General features: G+C 46.4%; 1 protein-coding gene across 1 annotated transcript in view; it reads right to left on the reverse strand.

Annotated features, from left to right (window-relative positions):
* Window positions 1-7,266: 7,266 nt before the first annotated feature.
* KCNJ14 (potassium inwardly rectifying channel subfamily J member 14) overlaps window positions 7,267-27,600 on the reverse strand; it is a 28,524-nt gene continuing 8,190 nt past the window's right edge. Inside the window, exons 2-3 of the mRNA XM_082195424.1 lie at window positions 9,969-10,819; window positions 7,267-8,757 (exon numbers count right to left, since the gene is read on the reverse strand). Of these exons, the coding sequence (XP_082051550.1) occupies window positions 8,206-8,757; window positions 9,969-10,667 (1,251 nt within the window). The 5' untranslated portion in view covers window positions 10,668-10,819 and the 3' untranslated portion in view covers window positions 7,267-8,205. The remainder of the gene's footprint in view (window positions 8,758-9,968; window positions 10,820-27,600) is intronic.

Below are 27,600 nucleotides of genomic sequence, written 5' to 3' on the forward strand. Positions count from 1 at the left end.
TTGTGGAAGCAACGTTCTCTCCCAAATAATAATTTGGAAAATGATTTCACCACTAGCACCATAATTACGATCTCATAACTCTAATGGTTTTTCATTTTTGTATGAGGGCATACACTCCCCCAACTAAGTATCCCTGTTTACCGTGGACAAATGTATTTCTGATATGATCTCTCCCAGATTTGTGAATACCTTCAAAAATATTGTTAGCATTGTAGGCAAGTGTGCTAGCGTTGTCTTTCTTCATATTCCAGCTCCCTTCTTCCTTGCTCTCAAAACTTAATGGGGGTGGTGGTGGAGAGTGAGATATATATATGTACAGCGTGATTCTAAATTAGCACACTTACATTACTAATATGTGAATGTGTAAAAATATACACACAGTTGTCACCCCTATTTTCATACCAAAGATCTTGAATAAGATGTTATTCAAGATGTTGAATAAGACCGGGCCCAAGACAGAACCCTGTGACTAGTGGGGTGCCACAGTGTTCTGTCTTGGGCCCTGTCTTATTCAACATCTTTATCAACGACTTGGATGATGGACTCAAGAGCATCCTGATCAAATTTGCAGATGACACCAAACTGGGAGGGGTGGCTAACACCCCAGAGGACAGGATCACACTTCAAAACGACCTTGACAGATTAGAGAACTGGGCCAAAACAAACAAGATGAACTTTAACAGGGAGAAATGTAAAGTATTGCACTTGGGCAAAAAAAATGAGAGGCACAAATACAAGATGGGTGACACCTGGCTTGAGAGCAGTACATGTGAAAAGGATCTAGGAGTCTTGGTTGACCACAAACTTGACATGAGCCAACAGTGTGACGCGGCAGCTAAAAAAGCCATCTAGATCAAGGGAAGTAATAGTGCCACTGTATTCTGCTCTGGTCAGACCTCACCTGGAGTACTGTGTCCAGTTCTGGGCACCACAGTTCAAGAAGGACACTGACAAACTGGAACGTGTCCAGAGGAGGGCAACCAAAATGGTCAAAGGCCTGGAAACGATGCCTTATGAGGAACGGCTAAGGGAGCTGGGCATGTTTAGCCTGGAGAAGAGGAGGTTAAGGGGTGATATGATAGCCATGTTCAAATATATAAAAGGATGTCATATAGAGGAGGGAGAAAGGTTGTTTTCTGCTGCTCCAGAGAAGCGGACACGGAGCAATGGATCCAAACTACAAGAAAGAAGATTCCACCTAAACATTAGGAAGGACTTCCTGACAGTAAGAGCTGTTCGACAGTGGAATTTGCTGCCAAGGAGTGTGGTGGAGTCTCCTACTTTGGAGGTCTTTAAGCAGAGGCTTGACAACCATATGTCAGGAGTGCTCTGATGGTGTTTCCTGCTTGGCAGGGGGTTGGACTCGATGGCCCTTGTGATCTCTTCCAACTCTATGATTCTATGATCTCTGAGTCCTGCCTCAACACTCCTATTATTCCGATAGGAACATAAGAAGCTGCCTTTTACTGAGTCAGATCATTGGTTCACCTAGATCAAACTGATTGACTGAGACACTCCAGAGTTTCAAACAGAAGACATTCCTAATCCTACTTGGAGATGCTGAGGATTAAAGCTGGGACTTTCCGCATACAAGCAGGTACCCTACCACTGAGCAATGGCCCTTCCCCTCGTTGAACACTTTGCTCTGCCAAGTGTATAGATTTGTTCTCCAATAGTCCTGTTCTATCCTGTTTGAAAATAATAAATGAAATTTCAGAAGTAAATTCCCTTAAGTTCAGTGGGACTTACTCCTATGTTCAGTGGGACTGCACTCCTATAGGAGTGCAGACTTATTTGGTGTTTTCTGCTTTGGTTAAACATATGTTGGAAAAACACAGTTGCCCTAAAATCTGTTATCAGTGGTTCAAAATGTGATTTCCCTGTGTGGGAAATGACACTCTCTGTACCCAATATGGTGCCTTATTGCCCATGCACATGCAGAAACCTGACGAATGGGCAGATCTAGCAACTCCCATTAACAATGTTTTAACAAGGCATCCTCAAAAGGCAAAAGTAGGAACAATGCAGGGACCATGATTTATCGGGGCAGACAGTGTCCAGAAAATAGGGGTTGTTGTTGTTGTTGTTTAGTCGTTTAGTCGTGTCCGACTCTTCGTGACCCCATGGACCAGAGCACGCCAGGGGTATGTATCCCTAATAATGTAGTCCATGCATTGGTGACCTTCAGCCTGGATTTCTGCAATGTGCTCTATGTGTGACTGCCTTTAGGCCTGATCTGAAAGTTTAGCCAGTGCAAACTGCAGCAGCTGGACTGCTGATGGGAGCTGACAGCATGTGGTGTCTCTGCTAAAATATCTGCATGGGCTGCTGATGTGCTCCTGGGCTACGTTCAGGGTTCTTATATTAACATAAAAGAAAAGGGACCCCTGACCGTTAAGTCCAGTCGTGAATGACTCTGGGGTTGTGGCGCTCATCTTGCTTTACAGGCCGAGGGAGCTGGGGTTTGTCCACAAACAGCTTCTGGGTCATGTGGTCAGTATGACTAAGCCACTTCTGGCAAACCAGAGCAGCGCACGGAAACGCCGTTTACCTTCCCACCGGAGCAGTACCTATTTATCTACTTGCACTTGGGCATGCTTTCGAACTGCTAGGTTGGCAGAAGCAGGGACCGAGCAACGGGATCTCACCCCGTTGTGGGGATTCGAACTGCCGACCTTCTGATTGGCAAGCCCAAGAGGCTCAGTCTGAGCATTTATATCCCAGCTTGATTACTATCACCTGGAGGAGTGTGATTAGTTGTCCTCCATGTCTTAGCAGACCAAGTAGACTTTAACCAGAATTCAGGTAATGAATTTCAGATTCAGGAAACACAAGAAGTATCTTTGTAAAAACACCCACTCACACCTTGCAGTACCACATACATATATAAAGGTAAAGGTACCCCTGACCATTATGTCCAGTCGTGGATGACTCTGGGGTTGCGGCGCTCATCTCGCTTTACTGGCCGAGGGAGCCGGCATACAGCTTCCAGGTCATGTGGCCAGCATGACTAAGCCGCTTCTGGCGAACCAGAGCAGCGCACGGAAACACTGTTTACCTTCCCGCCGGAGTGGTACCTATTTATCTACTTGCACTTTGACGTGCTTTCAGACTGCTTGGTTGGCAGGAGCTGAAACTGAACAACAGGAGATCACCCCATCGTGGGGATTCGAACTGCCAACCTTCTGATTGGCAAGTCCTAGGCTCTGTGGTTCAGAGCACAGCCCCACCCGCGTCCCATACATACATATTGGATCTTGCTATTCTGCAGACCTTGCTATTCCAGCTGTGGACACCAGAGGGGGTGCTAAGATAATCTATATTAAACCCTACACCTCTCCAAACAGAGGGATGGGGAATAAATGCAGGTGATCAGCAGGCTGCTGTGGGTTACTCTCATGGGGGTGCTGACAGTTCTGAAGGGGAACTGACTGAGATATCCTGTGTGTGAGTCCTGACTCTTTGAGGCTGAGGCTCAAGTGTCATGGGGCAGCTGGCAGGTCAGGGCAAAGAGTCATTTGTGAGCCATCTGTCTCTAATAAGTTGCTCTGTGGATGCTGATTAGTTGGATGGGGGCCAAGCAAGTTTACCAGCAATGGATTTAGTGTTAACACAGGGTGGAGATGGAGCAAATCCACACCCTTCCCCCCCCCCGGGCCTTAATGTTCTTCCTTGCCCCACATGTATTTACATATCCTCCAAAAGCAATTCTTTAGGGCGGGGATACAGTTTGCTGTGCTTTTTCTTGAGCATCTGTATTTCTGATCCTCCTCTTGCTCAATCCTTCCAAAAGTACTCTTAACCTTCAGGAATGAGAGAATTAAAGAGGGGGCCTCTTAAGCTTTGCCACCCTGCGGCACCCAGGACTGAATTTAGGTTTTGGAAGTGCCTTGGATAGAGGGCCTGAGCCATTCTCCACCTTGCGACTCTTCCTTTGCAAGACAGAGATGGTTCAGTTGCCCATTAATGCGACACAACACCAATGTACCGGTACTTAGTCTGGGGAGGAGAATAAAGGCACTTGGCATCACCAAAGCTATTGGAGTTGATGGAGGAGCAGGGATGCTGAAAAACTAACTACTCATAAGCCTCTCTATAGGTAAAGTTACTAGGTCTCAGTGTTTGACCTGTTGTTCCAGTCCTTTTTTAAAGGGTCTCCAGAGTAAGTGAAGGTCCTGAACACAGGGGAGAAATTATTTTCTGCTTGGCTTGAGAGGTTTTGCCTTTTGCTCTGCCATCTCCCCTCTCCACGATGCAGACATTTTGTCTGGTGGCTAGGTACCCCAGGTGCCGCAAGGCTCCACCCCTTTGCTCCTAGACTCCACCCCTTCACCTCGATTCAGATGAGCTTCAGGAGATCTGGCAACCCTCTGCCCAGTTATGTGTCCCATCTCTTCAACAGTTGAACTGCCTTTGCACCTATGTTTGTTTTCACACTTGTGACCTCCAGGGGTGAAGTCAAAACCGCTGTGTTAGCAGCACCCAAGTGCCCTCCCTGCAGCATAGGGCTGGGTGATCTGTATGGAGGTCCTGGGCTGCACAGATGACAAGACTAGCCCCCTCAGCCTCGTTGTTGTGGTTCAAAGGAAAGCAGAGCAACGCATTTGGTGCCAGCTTGGTTGCAGGAGTTGCCAAAAGGAGGCATACAACAAGCACCATCCTACTGTCTTAAGGACTCCACTCTGAGTTTGTGTTGGTTTTACTCCTTAGGCCAGGGGTAGGCAACCTAAGGTCCGCAGGCCGGATGCGGCCCAATCGCCTTCTCAATCCGGCCCACAGATGGCCCGGGAATCAGTGTGTTTTTACGTGAGTAGAATGTGTTCTTTTATTTAGAATGCATCTCTGGGCTATTTGTGGGGCATAGGAATTCATTCATTTCCTCCCCAAAAATATAGTCTGGTCCACCACATGGTCTGAGGGATGGTGGACTGGCCCATGGCTGAAAAAGTTTCCTGACCCCTGCCTTAGGCTTTTCTTTTCCTGCAGAGATTCCTCAAGGCAGTGGAGGTTAGGACCAGAGTTTTCCTTCTTCTAGATGGGCTTTCTTCCCAGGTTGAGGAGCCCCATCCGCCCCTCACTTTGCTCTACAGCACATATAGAAACTGCCTTCCTGTTGGAGCCAAACTGGCCTAATGTGGAAGTAAAGTGTGCATTGGCTGCAGAGCAGGATTGGGGAGGGGGGCAGCAGCTTGGGCAAGAGATGGTTGGAGCATCTCCTTTTCCCAGCTAGGGGCAGAGGGACTAGAATATTCCCTTGTCACACCTCTCCCTACCCAGCACCTCCATACTGGGGAATGCTTTAACTGTTGAATTTCTGCCCATTTGGCAGCTGTTAAAGGCACTGGAGCCATGTCAAGAAAACAAAAGTAGCAGAAGGAAGACTTGTGTTCAAATTCTGTGATTCACCTGCTGAAATTGGTTCGTTGCTCTTCACTCAGGTTCCCTGTTTATGAAACGAAGTTATAAAGGCCTCCCTTGAAATATTATTGGGCATGTGTGGGGTTGAAATAAGAGTCTGAAAACTTCATATAGTAGAGTTAGTTCAGACTAGGACCCAGGAGACCCATTTTCATATCCCCACACTCAGTCACAAAGCTTACTGAGTTTAACCCACCGCACAAGGTTGTTGTGATGATAAGGGAGAGCGAAGGGCGTTGGTAATATAGGCGTAGCCCCGCATGTATTTCAGGTCCCCCATTGGCTGTCCTAAGATAAGAGCTTGTGGTTGACCTCTGTCCCAACCTCTGGCGACTTTCACATCCCAGTCTGATAGATGCCCTAGGCTTGGAGATTAGGGACTCATGAGAGGTTATTTTTGGCTCAAGGAGAATGCCTTTCCACTTGATCTTGTCACCTGCTCCACGGTGGCGAGTTCCTGACATCCCATCACCTCTGCCGTGCCAGTGTGAAGAGTGGGTGCCAGCACCTAAGAGGCACGGGGTGATGGGACAGGGCAGAGGAGCAGAAAGTGGCAGGCGTGCAGAGGGAGCAGACCCCCCTCCACCAGAGCTGGCGCAAAGCAGTCAGGATTAGCGATGGAACTGTGTCATATTAATCTCAGCTCCCAGCTGCGAATCCAATCTGAGCTCTCACCGATCTGACCTTCAGCCTACGCTGCTGTCACCCAACCGGCTTGGACAGCAGCTGTTTATAGTGGGATCACTCGTACAGCTCTGAGATGTCTCCTGCTCCAGGTTCGAAGCAGAGGTTAATATAGGGATCTTTTATCTAGTGCTGGGATTATTTCCCCCTCCCTCCAAGAAGTGGCCAGCAAAGTGGAAGACAGACAGATCTGACCCCGGGGCCACAGTCCTCAGTCAGGTTCTCTTGTGCTTCATTGGAATGAATGAAAGTATATCAATGGGAAGGGGGCAGCACTTCAGGAAGGGGTCATAGGTCAGTGGGAGAGCACATGCACTATATACACAAGGTCTTGTAGCATATAACAGGAAGGCTTCTCCCCTACGATCCTGGAGAACTGCTGCCTGTCAGAAGAGACATTACTAGGCAAATAGAATGACCTGATAAAAGGCAGCTTCGTCTTCAGCCATAGGTATCGCTAGCATGGAGTGTGGTGGTATGGTCAGCGTGCAGCAATCGTGGCTCCCCATCTCCACTGGTGTTTCTTCCTTTCCTGCCTTCTTTTTTATTTATAAAAGGTAAAGGGACCCCTGACCAGTCGTGACCAACTCTGGGGTTGCGGTGCTTATCTCGCTTTATTGGCTGAGGGAGCTGGTGGCCAGCATGACTAAGCTGCTTCTGGCCAACCAGAGCAGTGCACGGAAATGCCATTTACCTTCCTGCCAGAGCGGTACCTGTTTATATACCTGCACTTGATGTGCTTTCGAACTGCTAGGTTGGCAGGAGCAGGGACCGAGCAGTGGGAGCTCACCCCATTGCGGGGATTCAAACCGCCGACCTTCTGATCAGCAAGTCCTAGGCTCTGAGGTTTAACCCACAGCGCCACCCGCGTCCCTTTTTTATTTATTGAGTAAGGTAAATTCTATACATTTGACTTTAAAGCAAGTGTGTGTGTGTGTGTGTGTGTGTGTGTGTGTGTGTGAGAGAGAGAGAGAGAGAGAGAGAGAGAGAGAAACTTGGGATATAACACTCACACCCATATTTTGGCCTTTCCCCAAATATTTAATGGGATGGTGGTGGCAGCGACCATACTTACATTATTTGTTTTAGGGGGCATTTCTTTCCATTTCTTTCCCTTGCTTCTGCTACAGGACTTAAAACAACAACACATGGGACCATTAGTGGTTGGATTTCAGTTTTTCTTTTTAATGACAACCCTTGTTTTGTGGTGTGATTACATTTTATGCGCCTTAACTGTCTCCTTCTAAAGAAAGATTTATTTCAAATATTGCCAGTTACTCTCTCTTTTTTTAAATGCACACACATGAAAACTTCCAGTTACTTCCACTGGAATTTTAGATAGGACTTACTGATTTGGGCTTGGCAAACCAGTTTTAGGGGTGCTAAGACCACATGTAGTTTTGCACCCTGTAGGTGTGTGATTTCTGGCCATTAGATCTGAAAAGAAACACACATTTCTGAAACAAGCTGCCCTCCTGCATTTTCATAGATCCTACAAGGCCAGATACCTTCCAGCAAATCCCCTGAAAAGTCGCCTTCAGAGCTCAATGAACCCTTCTTCCCTCTATATATCATAGAGCCTGATAGATTAGACATCCACGGCTCAAATCCACAAGGGGCAGGTCTTCATTTGAGCAACATTAAGTACCCCCCCTTATAAGTCCTTGGAACTCCGTACAATAAACACGTTTAGCTAGCTCCCACAGCCACATCCATAATTTTATGAACATGAGGTGAGTATTGTTCCTCCTGTCAGGTTTACCAGCTGTATTTAACTTTGGTTCCCGCCCCCTTCCCTTTTTAGCATCGATAACCTCTTAAACCTCCTTCAGCAGTTCCAACTATCACGGGGAAACTCTCAGTTTGTCCAAGGGCTAAAGTGTCAGAAAATGGCCTTTCTTTCTCCCAACAGTTAGAGACACAGACACCACAGCCTGTTCTAGAAAGCCCAGACCTTGCTAGATGTGCTTTTGGGGGGGTCAGGAACGGTGAAGCATGAAAGTGTTATCCTTTTGCTGTGTGAAGAGGCGGTGTTGGTGCTACAACAGCTGCTTTTCTCCCCACCTCCCCTCGGCCCTCCTCAGTCTAAGGACACTGGTGGCGTCACGTGGTGGCGGCTGCCTCGTTCTCCAGGCTCACCCTCCGGCTTCCCTGCCTTTCCTCTTCCTCCTCTTCCTCACGGCAGCAGCTGAGTGCCACCTCGTTCTCGTAGCAGAAGGAGGCGCGAGCAGCAGTGGCTCCTGCAGGGGGCGCCCTGTATTTGCGATGGCTCAGCTCCTTAGCGCTGCACGTTGGGGTTCCGGGCACCTCGTAGGTACGGTGGAAGTGCTGGTAGTCAACCTCATAGTGGCCGCGCCGTTCAAAGAGCACAGGCTCAAAGCGGTGTCCCCAGCGCAGCTCGCCGGGCAGGTAGGAACTGCGGCACTGAGTGGTCATTGCCGTGGCTTCCACCATGCCTTCCAGGATGACCACCAGCTCGAAGTCTGCCTCGGCCAGGTCTGCGGGGCCGTACTCGTAGAGGGGGCTTTCGGAGTCGATCTCGTGCACAATCGTCACAGGCGACACCAGGAAAATGCGGTCGGTGCCGCTGTCGAAACCCACGTTGACGTCGTTGTGGTCCAGAGGGATGTACTCGCCTTCAGGGGTCACACGAGGCTGCGGGAGAGAAGGCAAAGGAAAGAGGGCATTAGAGGACTTGATAAATGTGTATTCACGGTATGACTCACAGTGCCCAGCAACAGGGGTGCCAAGTGGAATAAAATTAAGGGGGGGAGGCCTCCAGGTAAGCCCCGCCCCGCATAACTGATAACATGATATGGCGCACACACATCATTTGAATGGCAATGCCCATCAATTTTGGGAGGGCCTGCCCCCCCCAATATTAGGGGCTGAAGACTCCTTGGCCTCTAGGAGTTGGCTCCTATGACCAGCAGCCATTTCCAGGGTTGATTGGGAAAACTGCCACTGCAGTTGCTGAAATGGCTGCTGGCTACTGAAGACCAGCCTTTTCTAAAACACAATTCCTACAGAGGATTCTGCTACAGGATGTAGAGGAAATAAGCACCCTACCTGCATATGTCAACTGGCCTCCTGTCCCTTCGAGAAGCTCCACCCTTATATCCATCTTTCCTTCCAGTCCCTTCACGCTTTCCCCTCTCTTACCTCAGACTCATTCATCTATTTATCTGTCTTGCCTTCCATCCCATAATACCAATGAGCTAAGTACTTGTTTTTCAAAAACCAAGCCATGGACCCCCTACTTTTGAACATTTTGAGTTCTCTATGGTATGTGAATGGTGCCCTGGACCCCCTTGGTGGGTGGCCACGAATTGGGAGTTGCTGCCTTATACAAATACAGTGGCACCTTGGTTCTCAAAATTAATCAGTTCCGGGAGTCTGTTCGGCTCCTGAAACGGTTCAAAAACTAAGGCCCGGTTTCCAATCGGCTGCAGGAGCTTCCTGCACTCAGTCAGAAGCTGCGTAAGTTGCGTCAGACATTCGGCTTCTGAAAAACATTCGCAGACCAGAGCACTCACTTCCGGATTTGCAGTGTTTGGAAGTCTGTTTGTTCGCGAGCCAAGCTGTTTCAGTACCAAGGTACCACTGTACTTCTCATAATAAAGAGCAGCTACAACATCCTCTTTCTAGCAACAGTCTGAAAAATATTCTCCACATCTGTTCACCTGCCTCCCACAAACTTCTGTCCTTCTCTATCTAAAGTTCTTCATACAGCTTTGTTGCCTTTTATCTACTCATCCATTTCCCACCTTCTGGTTTAATCATCCCAGAAGAATCATTCAAAGGACTTCCGAAAACCATCTTGCTGCCGCCCAACTCCTGCCTTGCTCCTATAGTGCCGTCCTTACCTGCAGCAGCTGTGCCCGAACATGGGCCTCCACCAGGTGGCTCTTGCGCAGGTTGGCCACACGCCACATGAGGCAGAGCTTCCCGTCGCGCATGGCCACCACGGCTGTCTCACTGAAGACCAAGGTCTCGTTGCGCTTCTTGGGTTTGGCGATCTTGACCATGATGGCCCCAATGATGAAGGCGTCAATGATGCAACCCAGAATGCACTGCAGCACCACAGCCAGGACGGCGCATGGGCACTCCTCCGTCACACTGCGGAAGCCGTACCCGATGGACGTCTGGGTCTCCAGGGAGAAGAGGAAGGCGGCCATGAAGCTGGTGACCTCGGAGAAGCAGGGCTTTGAGTTGGGAGGCTGCTCGGGTGCAAGGTCCCCATTCATGGCGGCAATGAGCCAGAAGGTGAAGCCAAAGACCAGCCAGGAGAGCACAAACGAGAGGCAGAAGATGAGGAACATCCAGCGCCAGCGGATGTCCACACAAGTGGTGAAGATGTCTGTCAGGTACCGCTGGCCCTTCTCGCTCATGTTGACGAACTGCACGTTGCAATGGCCGTTCTTCTTCACGAAACGGCTGCGCTGCCGGACGGGGACGGGCCTGCCATTGTGGCAGCTGGTGGGGGACTCCACTGACTCCTCTTCCCGCAGCTCCCCCACCCCACCACCCCCGCTGAAACGACGGATGGCTTTGGCCACCCCCATATCGGAGGGATTGGCCTTTGTCCCGGCCAAGGCTAGGCCGGGCTTGGGGGATTGGTGGCCCAGCCTGTGTGTTGTGCAGAAAAAAGCTGGTGTCAGGGAGGTGTTAGCAGGTGATAGTGCGGCGCTGCGCAGAATTGTCGCTTTTGAGTAACCTGAAAGCGGAAAGAGGAGAGAGTTGGCAAAGACCGTCATTGACTCACGTCCATTAGCACATCTCCTTAACTCACTTTAAATTCCGATTCCCCCCTCCCTCCCGAAAAAAAGGATGATAAGAAGCCAAAGGGAATTTAAAGTAAGGATTTGTGATTCGCTTCTACTTCATTTTAGGCCTGTTTCCTACCTTGTGATGTCATTTCACTACCAAGATGCAATGGAGCCCGTTCTTGTGAATGTGTGGGCCACCCATTCTGCTAACAGGGCATCTTGTGCCTTAGAGGGTTTAAAAGCCATCTTAACTGGTGTGCACCACATTCCTCTCAAGGCATATTTACTTTATCTTACAGAGCAGCTCAGGTCTTGCAAGGTGCTTTCCTTCCACCTGGGTTCTTAGGTTGTGAAAGTTGTTGAAACATCTCAACATTTGCAAAGCTTTATTATTGTTTATCTTTGCAATATGATTTTTGCTTGCCAATTCATTTTTTTAAAAAGGAGAGGTTGGAATTGAAATTTATATGGAAATCCGGAAGCTGTTATCTGGAGTGTTGTGGGGATATGGTTCTTAGGCATTGAGAACAATACACATTATACTTTTTACATGTTTCAGAGCTGAGCAGTGGCACTGAAAAGAGATTGCAGGCTAGGACCTGGCTCAAACTAAGCCACAGTTTAATTTGATCCAAAAATTTAATCTTTCTTAAATGTGTATTCTTATTGGCAATAATTGTGCACCTCCTTCACTCTGTCTTAAGACTATTACTAACTTTCAGGCTTTATAGTGCCCAACACCTCCCTTCCTGATTTGCTTTCTTGTTTCTTTGCTTAACACCACCTGCTGAAGAGTTTTGTTGAACTTGAAGGCTTGCTGCCCAGTAATTTCTACTCTAATTGCTACTCTTCCCAACATCTTTTGTAAAAGGGAAAAAAAGCCGAAAATTCACAATCGCTGATACTGAACATCCATGCTGTGAAAAACTTCACATTCCTGCAGCTGTGAAAGTGACAGGAAACCAATCAGAAGAAAAGCTGGCGATCTTAACAGAAGCACTCTGGCTTATAACATTTTAAGAATGGTTTCATGCCTTTTCTCTACTCTTCACAATCTTGCTTGGTTGATCTCCCTTCCCAGAGAAACCAGGATTGTCAACTTTTGTTCCTGTTAAGGTTTCTCCATCTTTAACTTCTGTTTCAGTGTATCTGAAGAAGTGAGCATGCACATGGAAGCTTATACCCAGAACAAATTTAGCTGGTCTCTAAGGTGCTACTGGACAATTTTTTAATTTCCCCCCCTTTCGACTCGATCTTTAACAGTTACATGACAAAAATAAATTTAGGGAGCTATGCTTTTTTCTGCCATGCAGGGATACAAAGAGTTTGCCCTGAAGAAATTGCTACAATTCTTAAGTGCAGAGGTGTGTGTGTGTAGAGGGGAGTACACAACTATCAGGTAAGTCAACATCTCCTACTTTCTGCCATACAGCACAATTTACTCCAATAGACCTTTCATTTCTCCCAGAGGTCCAAGCTATCCTGAAGCTCTATATTTCCACAGGGACAGTTCAGTGGAAGAACCCATCCTCTGCATGCAAAAGGTCCTAAGGTTCAGTCACTGGCATCTCCAGGTAAGAAAGACCCCTGTCTGAAACCTGGGGCAGCAACTGCCAGTCAACAGGTAACACTGAGGCAGCTTTCAATGTGACCATCCCCCCCAGAGCTGTCCTGATTCCTCGCTTCGTCCCATGCAAAGGCAGACAGCTGTGCAGAGTATTGTGGCAGGAGTACCATTCCCTGATCCTACAGCACCGTGGTGCCTCCTGCAATTCTCTCTGGTGCACAGAAGCCTTGTTCTCTGTTGCAGCTGGCCTTCCTAGAAAACTCCACTCACCTTCAGGTGGATGTTGCTTCTCCTGCACAAAGCTCTCAAGCCAGTGAAGGGACTTTGATCTGGCTCCTGTGGAAGGCTTGCCTTTTGCCTGGTGTGCCTAGAAAGCATGGTCTCTAAGGGGAAATCTTGCCTATTTATCTGGAAGCAAAGGGTGTGTGGCATGACACGCCAGGAGGCTGGGCCTCTTCCTCAAGAGTGAGTCCCCCTCAGGCCCTCTTCCAAGGTGGCTTGCAAAAGGCACCTCCAGCCCTCCGGGGCAAAGGAACCAGCCAAGATGATCCAGCACCCGCAAGGGGGAGAAAGGATACTGAAGGAAGAAGCAAAGGCCAACACTATTTCCGTCAGAAAAAGAGAAGATTTATGGATAGGGGATCAGGGAAAGCCCAGGTCCTTTTCAAAGCACCTGCGTCGTCATCCACGCATTATTCCACTTCTGAGGTGAGTCATTGCCAGAGTTCCAATGTTTAGGTTATGAAATGTTTAGATTAATCAGTGCAAAATCTTTTGATGGATTCAAAAGACACTTCCCAACAAAGTGGAAATTGTAGACATACAGTAGCTTAACTCAAGAAGTTTTAACCTTCTGCCTGAGATAAATTACGCTACATTTTCAAGCACGAGATTTGACGTAGTGGCAAAGAAACAGAGGAGAATATGTAAGCTCATTCGCCATAAGCTGTCAAAACGAATATACCTCTATGTACATATGATCTTGCTTGTGTGTGCTTGTGTTTAATTTGGGTGCAGTATTATAATTTATTCTTGATTTTATTGCCCCACAGTCAAGTTAATATTGTGTTATTTACTCAAACTGGTTGAAGTATACGTCTTTTGACTACAACAACTTACTGGGTGGCCAGCCCCATATTAGAAAAAACACCCCCATGTTACCCACCCACAAGCCGTTCCCAAGAGATGCAACATCATTTTAAAATGAGGAAAGTATGGTGTTTTCCCCCTTCAGAAGTATTTTATTCCCATGTGAACCTAGGTAGGTTGAATTCATTAGGCCTACAATCCTATACCTGATATCTTGGGAATAAGTCTCACTGAATGTAGTTGAACTTACTTCTTGAGTAGACACACACACGCGCACACACACACACACACACACACACACACAATTTATTTAAAATATCTGTATATACCGCCTTGTTAAAATAATCCCAAGACACTGTACAATAAAACAATTAAGTATGACCCAATTCAATTTATGTATTGCTTCATAATGCAAGAAGGGGTCATGAAGCGATTGACAAGCGCAGAAGCATCCAAAACATACAATAAAAAAATCCATAGAAACAAAACAAATATACTAAAAGTGTTCATCCACAAAAATGAACCGACAACAGAAAATGACCACTGCAGCCCCATAAGTACGAACACCAAAAAGAACAACCCGAAACCAGACCATGAGTCCTGTCCAAATGCCTGGGAGAGTATCTTATTTGCCTGGTGTTAAAAGGCACCAGGCAAACCTCCTCAACGAGAGCATTTCACAACTGAGGGGCCACCACAGAAAAGGCCCTTTGAATTGAATTAAAAAACAATTCAATATACCGTAAAACCATCAAATGAAAAGAATTTGTCATATTTACAGTAACCAGATATTGTTCAACTTGTATCAAAGGTCAGGGAAAATGTGAGTGAGCAAATGCTTTAAATAGCTGCTGGAAGCTCACCACATATCTCAATGGGGAGCTCATTCCACAGGCTAGGGGCCACTCGCCTTCAAGTTATTGTGAGATGAACTTCTCTAAAATGAGGCATAATTATTAGAGCCGACTCGCCAATTCTTACTGAATAGGAAGGTGTATTTGGCAGAAGGCATTCTTTCAGCCAGCTTTGCCCTAGCTTTCTCAAATGTGGTTTGCTACTGCAGATATTATAAGTGCATGGTACAGTGTTCCATTACCAGTCTGGTCATGACATTTTGCTACAGCTTCCACACCAGCCTTGAGGGCAGCCCCACATAGAGTGCATTGCAGTAGACCAGACCTGAGGCTACAGATACTTGGATCACTGTGGCTTTGCAATCATGGTCCAGGGAGGGTTGTAACTGGTGCACCAGCCAAAGCAAGAAAAAAAGAAGCCACTGAGACCACTTGGGCATACGTAGATCAAACCCTGTTCACCCACCCAGGTCTCCATAATACACACCAATTTAGCTACATTATCCATGATGAGACAGTGTATCACTGGGATCTTATTATGAACGGATCTGGCATTAAATACCAGCACCACAACACTGGAAGGCCCAGGAACCCAGTAACCCACCTGAGATATGGAGAACGTGTCAGAAGAGATGGCCTGAGCATGTTTCTATTCCCTTCTTGTTGATGACTTCCTCCCCACCCCACCTTCTTCCCTGGCCTTAAACACAGTGATCAGGGCATCCTTGCCATTCTTCCCTCTGCCAAGCACACCCTTCATGAGTCAACATATTTCGACCAGCACACCCTACACACTTAGGGAGTTGTTCAGAAACCAACGTAAAACACCACCAGGCACACCCATCAACACCCATCCACCTTCACCCTGACCTCTCCTAACTGACTCCAAGTTCATCACAACACATACACATATTAGGATCCCATCTACCACTTTGCCAGTGGCCACAACACACTGAGCAGGACAATGTACAGGGTTCTGTCAACACCCAAGGCCCACAAAAACAGCCCCCCTCATCTACTCATCACTTGCTCCATGATTCACAGTCTACAGAGTCACTAGCCAGGCCTGTTGTCTCAGGGGACACAGCCAACTATCCCAGTTCCTCACCAAGGCATTAGTGTAGTTCACATTCCAACCACTGTGGGCGCTCTCTACTTTCACCCAGGAGCAACTCACATAGCATTCAAGTCAACTCAAACCTACACGTACCTACCTCAAACCTACAAGTAACCACAAAAACTAAAAGGGGTGGCAGTGACAGCACCTCCACACCCTCAGCCTTATCCTCCCTTGCCCCGAGACAAGAAGCTCATGGGATGGTAACGTCAGAGGGTATCAATGAGGTGGCCAGTTTTTCTGAATGTTCCTTCCTTAGCAGCACAGTAGACCATTTACTAGAAAGCAGCGTCTCCTATGGGGAATGGGGCCTGGTGTTTTGAGCCACCTCTCCTTACTCGGTCTGGCTGCAGTCACCCACTTGCAACTGTATAGGATTGCATTGTAAGCAATGGATTAACTACAACTCCTGTGATCGGTGGAGGCTTCTTTAGTTCAGTTATGGTGACATAGGATTATAAAACACCAGTCCTGTTGCTGGCTTTGCCCCTGTTTTGGGCTCACAACAAGGTGGTGGTAAAGAGAGCAGGTCACCCCCACCCAAACTTACACTTGATGCTTGTGGCAGGAATGTTGTTCTACTACAGAGGGATCATGACTCTATATGTGGAACCCGGGACTGCTTTATCTCATGGAAGGGGAACCTGTTGCCCTCCAGATGTTGTTCAGCCAGATGTGGCTCTCCTCTGTTCTTGGCCACTGCTCATACTGCCTGAGCCTGATGGGCGTTGGAGTCCAACAACATTCAAAGGGCCACAGGTTCCCCACCCCTACTTTAGATTAAGGAATCCATAGGTTTTTTTTAAAAAATGGTTGATTTTCATTCTTGTAGATGCATCTTTAGACACTCAGTGTATCCTAGTGTCTAGCTCTTCCCTTGTATTTCTCTACCATTATATATGCGTATGGGGACGCGGGTGGCGCTGTGGGTTAAACCACAGAGCTTAGGACTTGCTGATCAGAAGGTTGGCGGTTTGAATCCCCACGACGGGGTGAGCTCCCGTTGCTCGGTCCCTGCTCATGCCAACCTAGCAGTTCAAAAGCACATCAAAGTGCAAGTAGATAAATAGGTACCGCTCTGGTGGGAAGGTAAACGGCGTTTCCGTGCGCTGCTCTGGTTCGCCAGAAGCAGCTTAGTCATGCTGGCCACATGACCCAGAAGCTGCAACCCGGCTCCCTTGGCCAATAAAGCGAGATGAGCGCTGCAACCCCAGAGTCGTCTGCGACTGGACTTAACGGTCAGGGGTCCCTTTACCTTATATATGCATACATCCCTGCCTGTGTGACCTTCGTTTCTCCAGCTCTATCCTTTCCTACAAAGGACTTCTGTTGCACTCTTCCTTCCCACTGTGCATGGAACTACCTCACAAACAATCCACACTTTCTTCCTCTGAAAGCATATTCCTTCTCTTTTTATCCTTGCTTTCATCTCCGTAAAGTTGCAGATTGTAGCTCCTTGAGGCAGGCTCCTGCCTTCTTCCATTTTATAAAATGCAATGCAGGTTGATAGTGCTATGCATATAGAAATAAAAATGGCCCTCTTTCACAAACCAGTCATGCTCCCCATTTTCTTAGCACCCACATCTCCTGGCTGCCTCATTCTTTTTTTCGTTTTGCCACCCTCCCTGTGTTTCCCCATGGCTCCAAGAAAACCCAGGAGTCCTGCTTCCCGTTCTTCCAATCTATTCCTGATTGATGATAGTGATATAAATGGGTTGGGCTTGAGCAGAGATGGCCATATTTTAATCCGGGAATGCTTAAAAAAAAGTAGTCAAAGTGTCATTTATAAAGGAAAGAGGGAGATCATTTTCAATAAATGCATTCCATATTGTTCGAGGTTCCCTACTCCCCCGAGGAAAAGCAACGTGCATATGCTCTGCCTTCCTTTGGGAGAACTCTGGAGACTTGAGGCACCTGTGTTAGATTTGCTTTATTTACCCATATAAAAGCAGAACATAACTGAAGGCAAGGAGGCCAGGCCAAAGGTCCCCAGAGAGCAACTTGGCTAGTGCCCCAAGACTGCCCCCACTAGTTTCGACTAGCTCCAGCTAGAAACTCTATCTGTCTCTGTCTTAAAAGCTGCCAACTGCTGTTTCTCACACAAGCACACCCCCCTCCCGGCACTTAGACATGGCTCCAGGGTGTGGTTTGAAGACATACAGAGCAGCAACCTTGCTGAACTCAGAGGGTCCAGTCACAGCCTTGATGGGAAACAAATTGGGAATCCTAAGCACGCCACCTCAAAAAATTATATAACGGGGAAAATAAGGTAGGATATTGTCATAGAAGCATAGAATCATAGAGTTGGAAGAGACCACAAGGGCCATCGAGTCCAACCCCCTGCCAAGCAGGAAATGTCATGGATCTGGGGTACCAAAGTCTGCTATTGAATGGCAGAAATTAATAAATGGTAGTACTGAGATGATATTCGGGATATGAAGGGAAAATACAAGCTGCAGAACTTGTGCCGGACAAGAAATTCCTGGGTTAGCTTATGCAGACCAGCCTGGCTGCTCTAGCTAAGTGCAAAGCCATTGAGAAATAATGGGATGCCGGGTATTGGGCCATTAAAGGCCACTGGCAATGCAAAAAGCTATCTTTCCCCCCTGCTCAGAGGTGTGGACAGAGACAGGAGATTTGGCAGGTTGCCAAGGTGATGGGGGCATGATGTCACAGAAAAATGTGCCCTTTTTGAAATCTGAAGGTGTTTTGAGAACAAAAAGGAGGAAGTTGCCAACAAAGGTCTGTATAGTTAAAGCCATGGTTTTCCCAGTAGTGATGTATGGAAGTGAGAACTGGACCATAAAGAAGGCTGATCGCCGAAGAATTGATGCTTTTGAATTATGGTGTTGGAGGAGACTCTTGAGAATCCCATGGACTGCAAGAAGATCAAACCTCTCAATTCTTAAGGAAATCAGCCCTGAGTGCTCACTGGAAGGACAGATCCTGAAGCTGAGGCTCCAATACTTTGGCAACCTCATGAGAAGAGAAGACTCCCTGGAAAAGATCCTGGTGCTGGGAAAGATGGAGGGCACAAGAAGAAGGGGACGACAGAGGACGAGATGGTTGGACAGTGTTCTCGAAGCTACCAGCATGAGTTTGACCAAACTGCGGGAGGCAGTAGAAGACAGGAGTGCCTGGCGTGCTCTGGTCCATGGGGTCACGAAGAGTCGGACACAACTAAACAACAAGAAGTCAGAACCCATCTTGGCACTGGCTGGAGGAGGCTGCACCAAGAGACCGGAAGCTATGACTGACTGCTGCTATGGGCGCAAGCTTGCTGAAGCTATGAGAGGGGCAATGAGAGACATCTTTGGGGTATAATGTTCTGCACCCCCTCTGTTGAAGACTTTAGGCGTAAACATGTGTAAAATAAACCATATTTCTTAAAGACACCAGCCTCCACTGTGCCTCGATTTTCCCAACAGAAGCACAACCCTGGGTGAGTGCCAGGAACCCCCTGGAATCTTGCTACTGCTTGGCAGAGATTCGAGGTGGCACACAATCTCCGTAACAATATAAATGTAAGGGGGCTGGAGAAACACTCCCTGTCCTCAGGTGGGGAAGTGCTAGCTTCTCTAAACTCGGATGGGTGCAAAAACACAGGGAGTATCAGAAAACCACCTGCTAACTATATACCTACGTTGGTAAGATATCAACCAACAAACCTGGTCTGTTATTAGGCTGCGAATACACCATGCATTTAGGGGACGCGGGTGGCGCTGTGGGTTAAACCACAGAGCCTAGGACTTGCCGATCAGAAGGTCAGCGGTTCGAATCCCCGCGACGGGGTGAGCTCCCGTTGCTCGGTCCCTGCTCCTGCCAACCTAGCAGTTCGAAAGGACACCAGTGCAAGTAGATAAATTGGTACCGCTCCGGCGGGAAGGTAAACGGCGTTTCTGTGCGCTGCTCTGGTTCACCAGAAGCGGCTTAGTCATGCTGGCCACATGACCCGGAAGCTGTACGCCGGCTCCCTCGGCCAATAAAGCGAGATGAGCACCGCAACCCCAGATTTGTCCACGACTGGACCTAATGGTCAGGGGTCCCTTTACCTTTACCTTACACCATGCATTTAAAGAACACCCCCATCCCCAATCATCATTGGAATGACAGAATACCAGATCACAAGGACAATTTCCAGCACCCTTAAAAAACTGTAGTTTCCAGGATTCTTGGGGTAGGGTGTAGGGGCACGCAGTTTAAATTATATGGCGTGCATGCAGCCTTACAGCAATCCAGCTAATGCAGGAATAGCCTGCCAGAAGGGTACAGTGATACCCTTTCAGGGTTTGAATAAATGCAAATCTGCATATTAATGCTGTGTCTGAGCGTATGAGCCTCCTAATACATATTGAGCCTCGAGGAATACATATTGCTAGATGGCAACTGCTTTATCAGAAGGTGAGTTAATCTTGCAAAATATGCTTCGGTCAACACAGTGCCTATCGCTGTTGGAACGGGGCCCTTGAAGCTGATTTTCCTGGGACCTGCCAAGGAACCAGGATTCCTGGATTCTGCACTGTTGCAGCTCTAAGCCTTTGCTCAGCAGAGCACCCAGTCTCTGTGCTTGCAGTGACACGCGCATGGGAAGCTTATGCTTCCAAATAAAGCTGATGCTGGGCTTAGCGCTTGGATAAGTGGAATTTCATGACAAAGTCAGTACCTAATCTCAGACAAGATTTCTGGCCCAAAACACACTTCTCCCTCCCTCCCTCCGCTATTCACTGGCTGGGCTTAAGCAGGAACCTGCCAGAGGAAAAGGCTTCATATGCAGGGCTGCATGTATTATTATTATTTTTTGCAAGTTTGGAGAAAGTGCAGGATTTGGGAGCAGGGTCAGAAATCAGCACTCTGAGATCTCACCTTTCATTTGAGGGAAAAAAGAGAGAAAAAGACGAATGAGTTTCAAGTGCCCCGCAAAGACAATCATGGCCTTTTGGCCTGAAACTCAGGGAATTACTTGATGGGGCAAATTTCACCTTTTGATCTGGACACGTAAAGCTAGACCTATGTTACAAGAGGTGGTAAAAATATCTAGCAGGAACTGAAGAACCTGCCTGGTTATGTTAATGACGATAGCCGAGATATACCACTGAAGATTAAGAGATATATGCAGCTATCTAGTGGGGCCATATTTCACTGTAGTGCTGACAAGCACTCATTTGGTTTTAGCATAATTCTAACCCTGAAATGAAAAGCTATTTTTAAGTGCTGGTGGAACACGAATTAATTCCTGAAGACTTCCAATGCAGTGATTTTTAAATAATAATAATAATAATAATAAATGTTATCAAAACAGGCATGCAATCTACAGCACAATTCAGAAGGAAAGTTTCTCTTGCACAGTAGAACTGTTCAGACGCTCTCCAAATTTGTGCACAGGTGGGGAGTGGGATTGTGACAACTCATGGTCACTAGCCTTGCTTCCATCCTGCACACACACATTGTCTTCAGCAGGAAAGAACATGCATGTGCACCAGTTGCACAGAAATATGCTCTGGGAACCTCTCAATTATCAGTATACTGCAGGAGGGAATCCAGCACATACTGGAACTTCAGATTTGTGCACAATGCGGATTAAAGGGCTCTGTCCCTCAAGAGCAACAAATCCACTAGGATTTTTCGAGGTTTGGAAAGTGACGAGGATCAGCACTGAAAAGTGTGGGGGGTGAACAAATGACTAGCAGGAAGATGTGTATACAAATCAGGATGGATTCAGAATGAAAGCTCATTCCTGGATAATTGCCCCACAAACAAACGAGTATTGGTAAGCTGCTTTGGGTGCCAACCTTGGTTGAAAAGAGAGGTATAATAAAAAATTACAAACCAACGAACCAAATGCAAAAACAGAGACACACTATAATCTTTTCATGGAGCAGAGAGGCAACTTCTTTGGAGGACAGCAGCACATCTGGATTGTCCTGGCTTTGGGCAGTTGTTTGTGAAATCCATTCCCTGTGTCCAGTTTGGAGTGGGCAGAGCACGCCAGGAGGAGCCATTAAAACAGGGAAAGACCTGTAGTCTTCCAGATGTTGCACCCATCTTCCCAGATGGCTGCCCACCCCAGGGGTTGGAGTCCAATAACATCTGGAAGGGTGCACAGGTATCCGAATCTTGCATGAAAAGAGAGCAGGGGATACATATAGGCCAAGTTTGCCTTCAGTAGCACTTTCACACCAATCTCACAGGATTCACCCCAAGGCCTTAAATCAGGTCACCTTCCATTTCAGCCCCTTTGCTGCCTGATATCTTCCTCTTTCTCTTGATTCCAGTTAACTGCCCTGCTCTCAGATCTGACCAGCAGGCTGGGATTGGCTAAGGTTCAGAGCCTTAGGGCAGAATAAAGGAACTCCTACATTTTTTGTTCATTGTTCGATCTGAAGGAGATAAGAATCACATCTATTTCTGTCAGGGAGTTCTGATGGAGCCCTGAGCTGGCTACTATTTTGCCTCAGGTGTACCTACGTGCAAAACTGTGAGAGAAAAAGCTGAAGAGAGGCCCTTATCTCAGCCTCCTTGGCTGCAGATGGCAAGAGGTCTTCCCCAGATATGTTGGGTATTTGAGGCTGTCTGAGGTAATTTTTTACTGTGACCATCTAGTGTCTCTGCAAGAATCTCTGTAGATCCCAGGAGATAGATAGATAGATAGATAGATAGATAGATAGATAGACAGAAAGATAGATACGGTAGCTATCTTATCTCATATTCTTTCATAAATGGTGGCAAATTATTGTGCCAACAAGGAAACAAATTAAGAGCACCTTAAGAATTTCTGGATTGTGGAGACTATCCATATAAGCCTTGTCATACAATTGCGTAATCTCTGAGTGTGTAGCACCATTATGGAACACACACACACACACACGCAAACATGAAAAGAGACGGCACACTGCCTTTGTAAGATATCATTATTCCTGGAATTCCTCTGGGCAAAAGAAGGATAAAAGGTCCTTCTAATGGTGTGTTGCGAAAGCCTAAGACTCAAATCTACAAAGAACTGGTTGGATCCAGCTGACCTACTCACTCTTCAAAGCATCCAAAACCTTGCCTCCTCCCCCCGCCTTCCTGCTATTCTACCATTGATGTTGTTTTATGGCTGTGGTGGAGGAGGAATGTAGTAACGATATTGCATTTACAATACCTACCGCTACAGATAGATAGCAGAATTAGATTTATTTATCTTTTTTTTAAAAAAGAAACCTAAGTTCATCTGCCACCCCCCTGGAAAAGCTGAACTTTGCTGTGTTTTAACATATTCTGGGGACTTGCCTTATGCCCAGTATCCATGGGAAATAGATTATTTAGTGGTGGTGAGAAAAGCCCTCTCTGGGGTGATACCAGAATTATGGAAAAGCTTTCCACATGCCATCAAACCTTTTCTATCATGTCCGCTTTTTGTGTGTGTATGTGTGCAAAGCGCTTGTTCCTGGATTTTTGCCTCTAAGATTCTAAGCCGTCGATTTTCTGGCATTGTTCTTCTCCTGGTTTGTGGCTTTGGCCTTGTCAATAGAGACCTTTAAGGTCCTCTTTGCTCCTGAGGTTGCTTGTACAGGCACCATACACTTTGAGATCCAGGCAAACTGAAACGCATTTAAGTCATTGATTCCAGTTGTTGTTGGTGGGGAGATTTAAGCATAGTTTGGCAGGACGATGCCCTTTTCTTTTTGTGGATGTTATTGTTTAACTTGGGTTCTTTGAGGCAATTGAAACAGAAAACTGTTTAGGTATGCAACTGTTGCAGCAAGAGTTTTACTAGCACAGAGATGGAGACAATAAGACTTACCAACGATCCAGGACTGGCAGAAAAAAGATGGTGGAATATGCTGAGTTGGCGAAATTGACTGGGAAAATCCAAAACCAGCAGGACCAAACGTTTCATAAAGACTGGAATAAGTTTATAGAGTGTTTGAAAGGTAATTGTAAACATCTAACAACACTGACAGGACTGATTTAAAGCTTGATAGTTTATAGAAAGCACCAATTTACAATTAACATAATTCCGTGATTATCAGAATTGAATAGAGAGTAAAGAGGGGAAATATGAAATGCAGTTAAAAAAGATATAATTTAAGGTAATCATGGGCTGGGAGGGAGTCGTGCTTGCGAGAGCGGAATATAATGTGAAAAATTTGAGTATGTTATATTTATATAAAATGGAAACTTAATAAAAATGATTTTAAAAAATGAAACGAAGTTTTAGAAACTAATGGTGTATATATACTTATAAGTATATAAGTTTTTACTGTAATTATTTCTGTTTTCAACAGATTTTATATATGTATACAGTTTTAATTCTATTGATGTTTAAATGTTTTTTAATTATTGTTTCTTCTACGTTTTTAGCAATTCTTGTTTTTATCTGTAAGCCGCCTCGAGTCTCATCAGAGGAAAAGGCAGGGTATAAATAAATAAATGACAGTGATGATAATATAATTCTCCCTATATTGTCCCGTTTGTTATCCAGCTGTTTTGAGTGCCACCTCTAACTGAGGTATCAATTGCAGCACTGAGAAGCAGGGCCTTTACATTAGTTGCCCCAAACTGGTAGAATAAATGGAGTTTCACCTCCCCCCCTATTGGCATTCTGGAGGCTGCAAAAACCTACCCCCTTTTTTTGTCTTTCATTTGGTACTGTTTTCTTTTTAAATAATTGTGTCGTTCCCCCCCCGCCCCCAGTAATACACTCTTGAACATAAGGAAAGGTGGTTATCAAGGGATTTTAATAAATAAAACATAATAAATCCACACATCTCTCCATACACATTGCTCTCGTTTTCATAGAGGGATTCTAGTTATAAAATCTGGGGACAGGGGAGGTGTTACAAACTATGGGATTTCTCCAGCTATATAATACAAGCGGATGGAATTGCATCTGTCTGCTTGGTGTGTGTGTGTGTGTGTGTGTGTGTGTGTGTGTGTCCCCATCTCCTAAAGCCATGCTCCTGGTCTGATTAATTATCAGGCCCGGAAAGCCAGAGTAAAACCTTGTTGCTGGTGCCAGAAGTCAGCTGCCCTTGATCGGCTGCCCAGAGGACACCACATGCTAAACTGTTCTGGTCCCTGCCGGATTTAGGATTTGGGCAGAGGAAGAGAGTGTGGGCCCTAGACAAGACGCAAGGGAGACCATCTTAGTCACCGGGAGGCTCAGAGTGAATTACAGCCAGCACATGAATAACACAAGGCTGTTCCTCCCTCAAGGTTATTCAAAGTTCCCATTCCCTGAAAAGGACTGCATTAACTTCTTCTTCTTCTTCTAGAAGCCATATTCTATCCAATTGCTCACTAGAAACTAATGATAAAAGAAATACATTTTAATAAATGAGGCCACCTGTATTTTATGTTCTGGCTGCCCTGCAGAGATTCCTTAACCCTCACTGCAAAAATTCTGCTGACAAACCTGGAACAGAGTCCAAGGAAGCACTAGAAATGAAAATTCGGATCCTTGGGTTCTTCTTGGTTCCACATCAAACACACACACACACACACACACACACACACACCCCTTCGGTTCAAGCAGCTATATATCTCTGCTATCCTCATTTAACGGAAGTTACGTTTAATAATTCCATTTCTAAATGTAGTCAGTTAGACCAAGGAAGGGAAATCAGGGATTCCTGGGTTATCATAGAATTTAGTGGATTAGATTGTGAGGGGGAGGTTTACTTAATTAATGCATGGATTTATTTTATTAATTTGTGCCAGGGCAGATTAATAAACACATGTGGAATGATCCAAAGTATTCCATTGAGTCCATTGGTGCTTACTTCCTAGGAATTGTGCTTAGGGTTGCAGCCTTTAAAAGTACAGTGGTACCTCAGGTTACAGACGCTTCAGGTTACATACGCTTCAGGTTACAGACTCCACTAACCCAGAAATAGTACCTCGGGTTAAGAACTTTGCTTCAGGATGAGAACAGAAATCGTGCTCTGGTGGTGTGGTGGCAGCGGGAGGCCCCATTAGCTAAAGTGGTGCTTCAGGTTAAGAACAGTTTCAGGTTAAAAATGGACCTCCGGAACGAATTAAGTTCTTAAGCTGAGGTACCACTGTACGGCAATTTTAAAAGAGCATTGCTCTGATTTAGGAGTGGTTTCTGCATTCAGATATATCACTTTATTCCTCTCAGTAAAGTTTGTTAAGAGGCTCTGAGCTATTCCACAGCCGGGCTGGGCTGACTTCAGGCTTGACGAGGTTGCTTTGTTATTGTTGGTTTTTTTTTTACTAGAACCACAAGATCTACCCAAGGGAACCAGGTGCAAAGGACATACAGTTAGAACAAAACAACTGGGTGCTTCCCTGAGCACATTCTGAACATAGGGACTTGTTTTTAGTACCGGGACCTAGCTCGCAGTCCTTTCACACAGAAACCCACTCCTTGTTAGCATTCTTCATTTCAACAGCCTAATTTTGATGGGAAATGTTGTTTCATTGTGGTATTTTGGGGAGAAAAAACAAACGGAGTCAAAACCCCTTCCCGATCTACTGCAACTGATCAAGAGATATACTAGTAGATCCTTATCTACCTTCTGCCTACCTCTTATAGCAGCATGAAAGCGCACCTGTAGCATTTGATCTGCAATTCCGATCACGACATGCAAATTATTGCTTTAGGTCGCAGCGATCAAATGGAACATAGCAGACCTAATACCTTCTTCTGTCTAGCTAAATAAATCCTACTTGAATGAATGCTCTTAGATTGACTGATAACGATTGACTCAGTATGAGGCTAGAGTGTTGGATTGTGACCGGAAAGACCCCAGAGTCAAACCCTTGCCCAGCTATGAATTCTCCCTCAGCACAGCCTACACCGCAGGGAAGTCGTGAGGATTAAAGCGGGGGACAGACTCTAGGGTCTAACCTGAACCTTTGTGAGCACTGGCAGGATACAAATGAGGTAAACAAAGTAAGCAAGGCGGGCTGCAATCTTATACCTGGGAGTAAGCGCCATTGAAGGGGGCCGCGGGTGGCACTGTGGTCTAAACCACAGAACCTTGGACTTGCCGATCAGAAGGTTGGCAGTTCGAATCCCCATGACGGGGTGAGCTCCCGTTGCTCGGTCCCTGCTCCTGCCTACCTAGCAGTTTGAAAGCACGTCAAAGTGCAAGTAGATAAATAGGTACCACTCCGGCGGGAAGGTAAACAGCGTTTCCGTGCGGTGCTCTGGTTCGCCAGAAGCTGCTTAGTTATGCTGGCCACATGACCAGGAAGCTGTCTGCGGACAAACGCCGGCTCCTTTGGCCTATAGAGCGAGATGAGCATGCAACCCCAGAGTCGTCCATGACTGGACCTAACAGTCAGGGGTACCTTTGCCTTTACCTTTAAGCACCATTGAGCTCATGTTTTCCAGTGGAATCAGCTCATGCACTCAACTACAAATCTGTACCATAAGCCATTGCAGAAGGGTGATATGCATGCCAGTGTGAAATGACAGAAATTAAAGACTTGACTGGCACGGGGGACCTGCGACTTAATCAGGAACATGTCGTCTGACCCTGTTCAAAGAAGTGACACAAGCAAGCCACAGAATGGCGTGTTGTACTGAGGTAATTGTTTGTTTGTTTGTTTCACAAGCTTGCATGAGGCAACAAGTCATATTATGATCTGGTTGCGCTGCTGTGGCAGCCACAAGAATAAGGGGAAGCAACACAGGAGTGGGAGGCACATTCTCAACTCAGCCAAACTTTAAAATAAACTATGGTTTAGCATGATGTGCAAACCAGCTTGCCATCTTCTTTTCCTTCAAGCTATTCAAGGCAGCACAACAGTACTTGAATCCAAAGGATCTTTTGTGTGTGTGTGCGCGCGCACGTGGTAGCACACATAATTTTACAATTTCAATGTAAGTATGGGGTTTAGTCCCTACCACAAATCCTCACCCAAATTAATACAGATTAAGCTCACTTCCCCATGTAGACAAACCCTGAGTTGAACTTTAAAGCCACTTTTTAATCTGTAATTAATCCAGGGGAGCGGAAAGCAAACACACAACCCCGTTTTGCTGAAAGTTTTAAGTTGCCTCTGGATACATTATTAATGCTTTGGGAAGCCGCTCATTTCAAGGTCAGAATAGGATGAAGGAGCCATCTTCCGGCAACTAGAAAAAGA

This window comes from Podarcis vaucheri (assembly GCF_965113315.1).
Source record: "Podarcis vaucheri genome assembly, chromosome: 13".
Lineage (NCBI taxonomy): Eukaryota > Metazoa > Chordata > Lepidosauria > Squamata > Lacertidae > Podarcis > Podarcis vaucheri.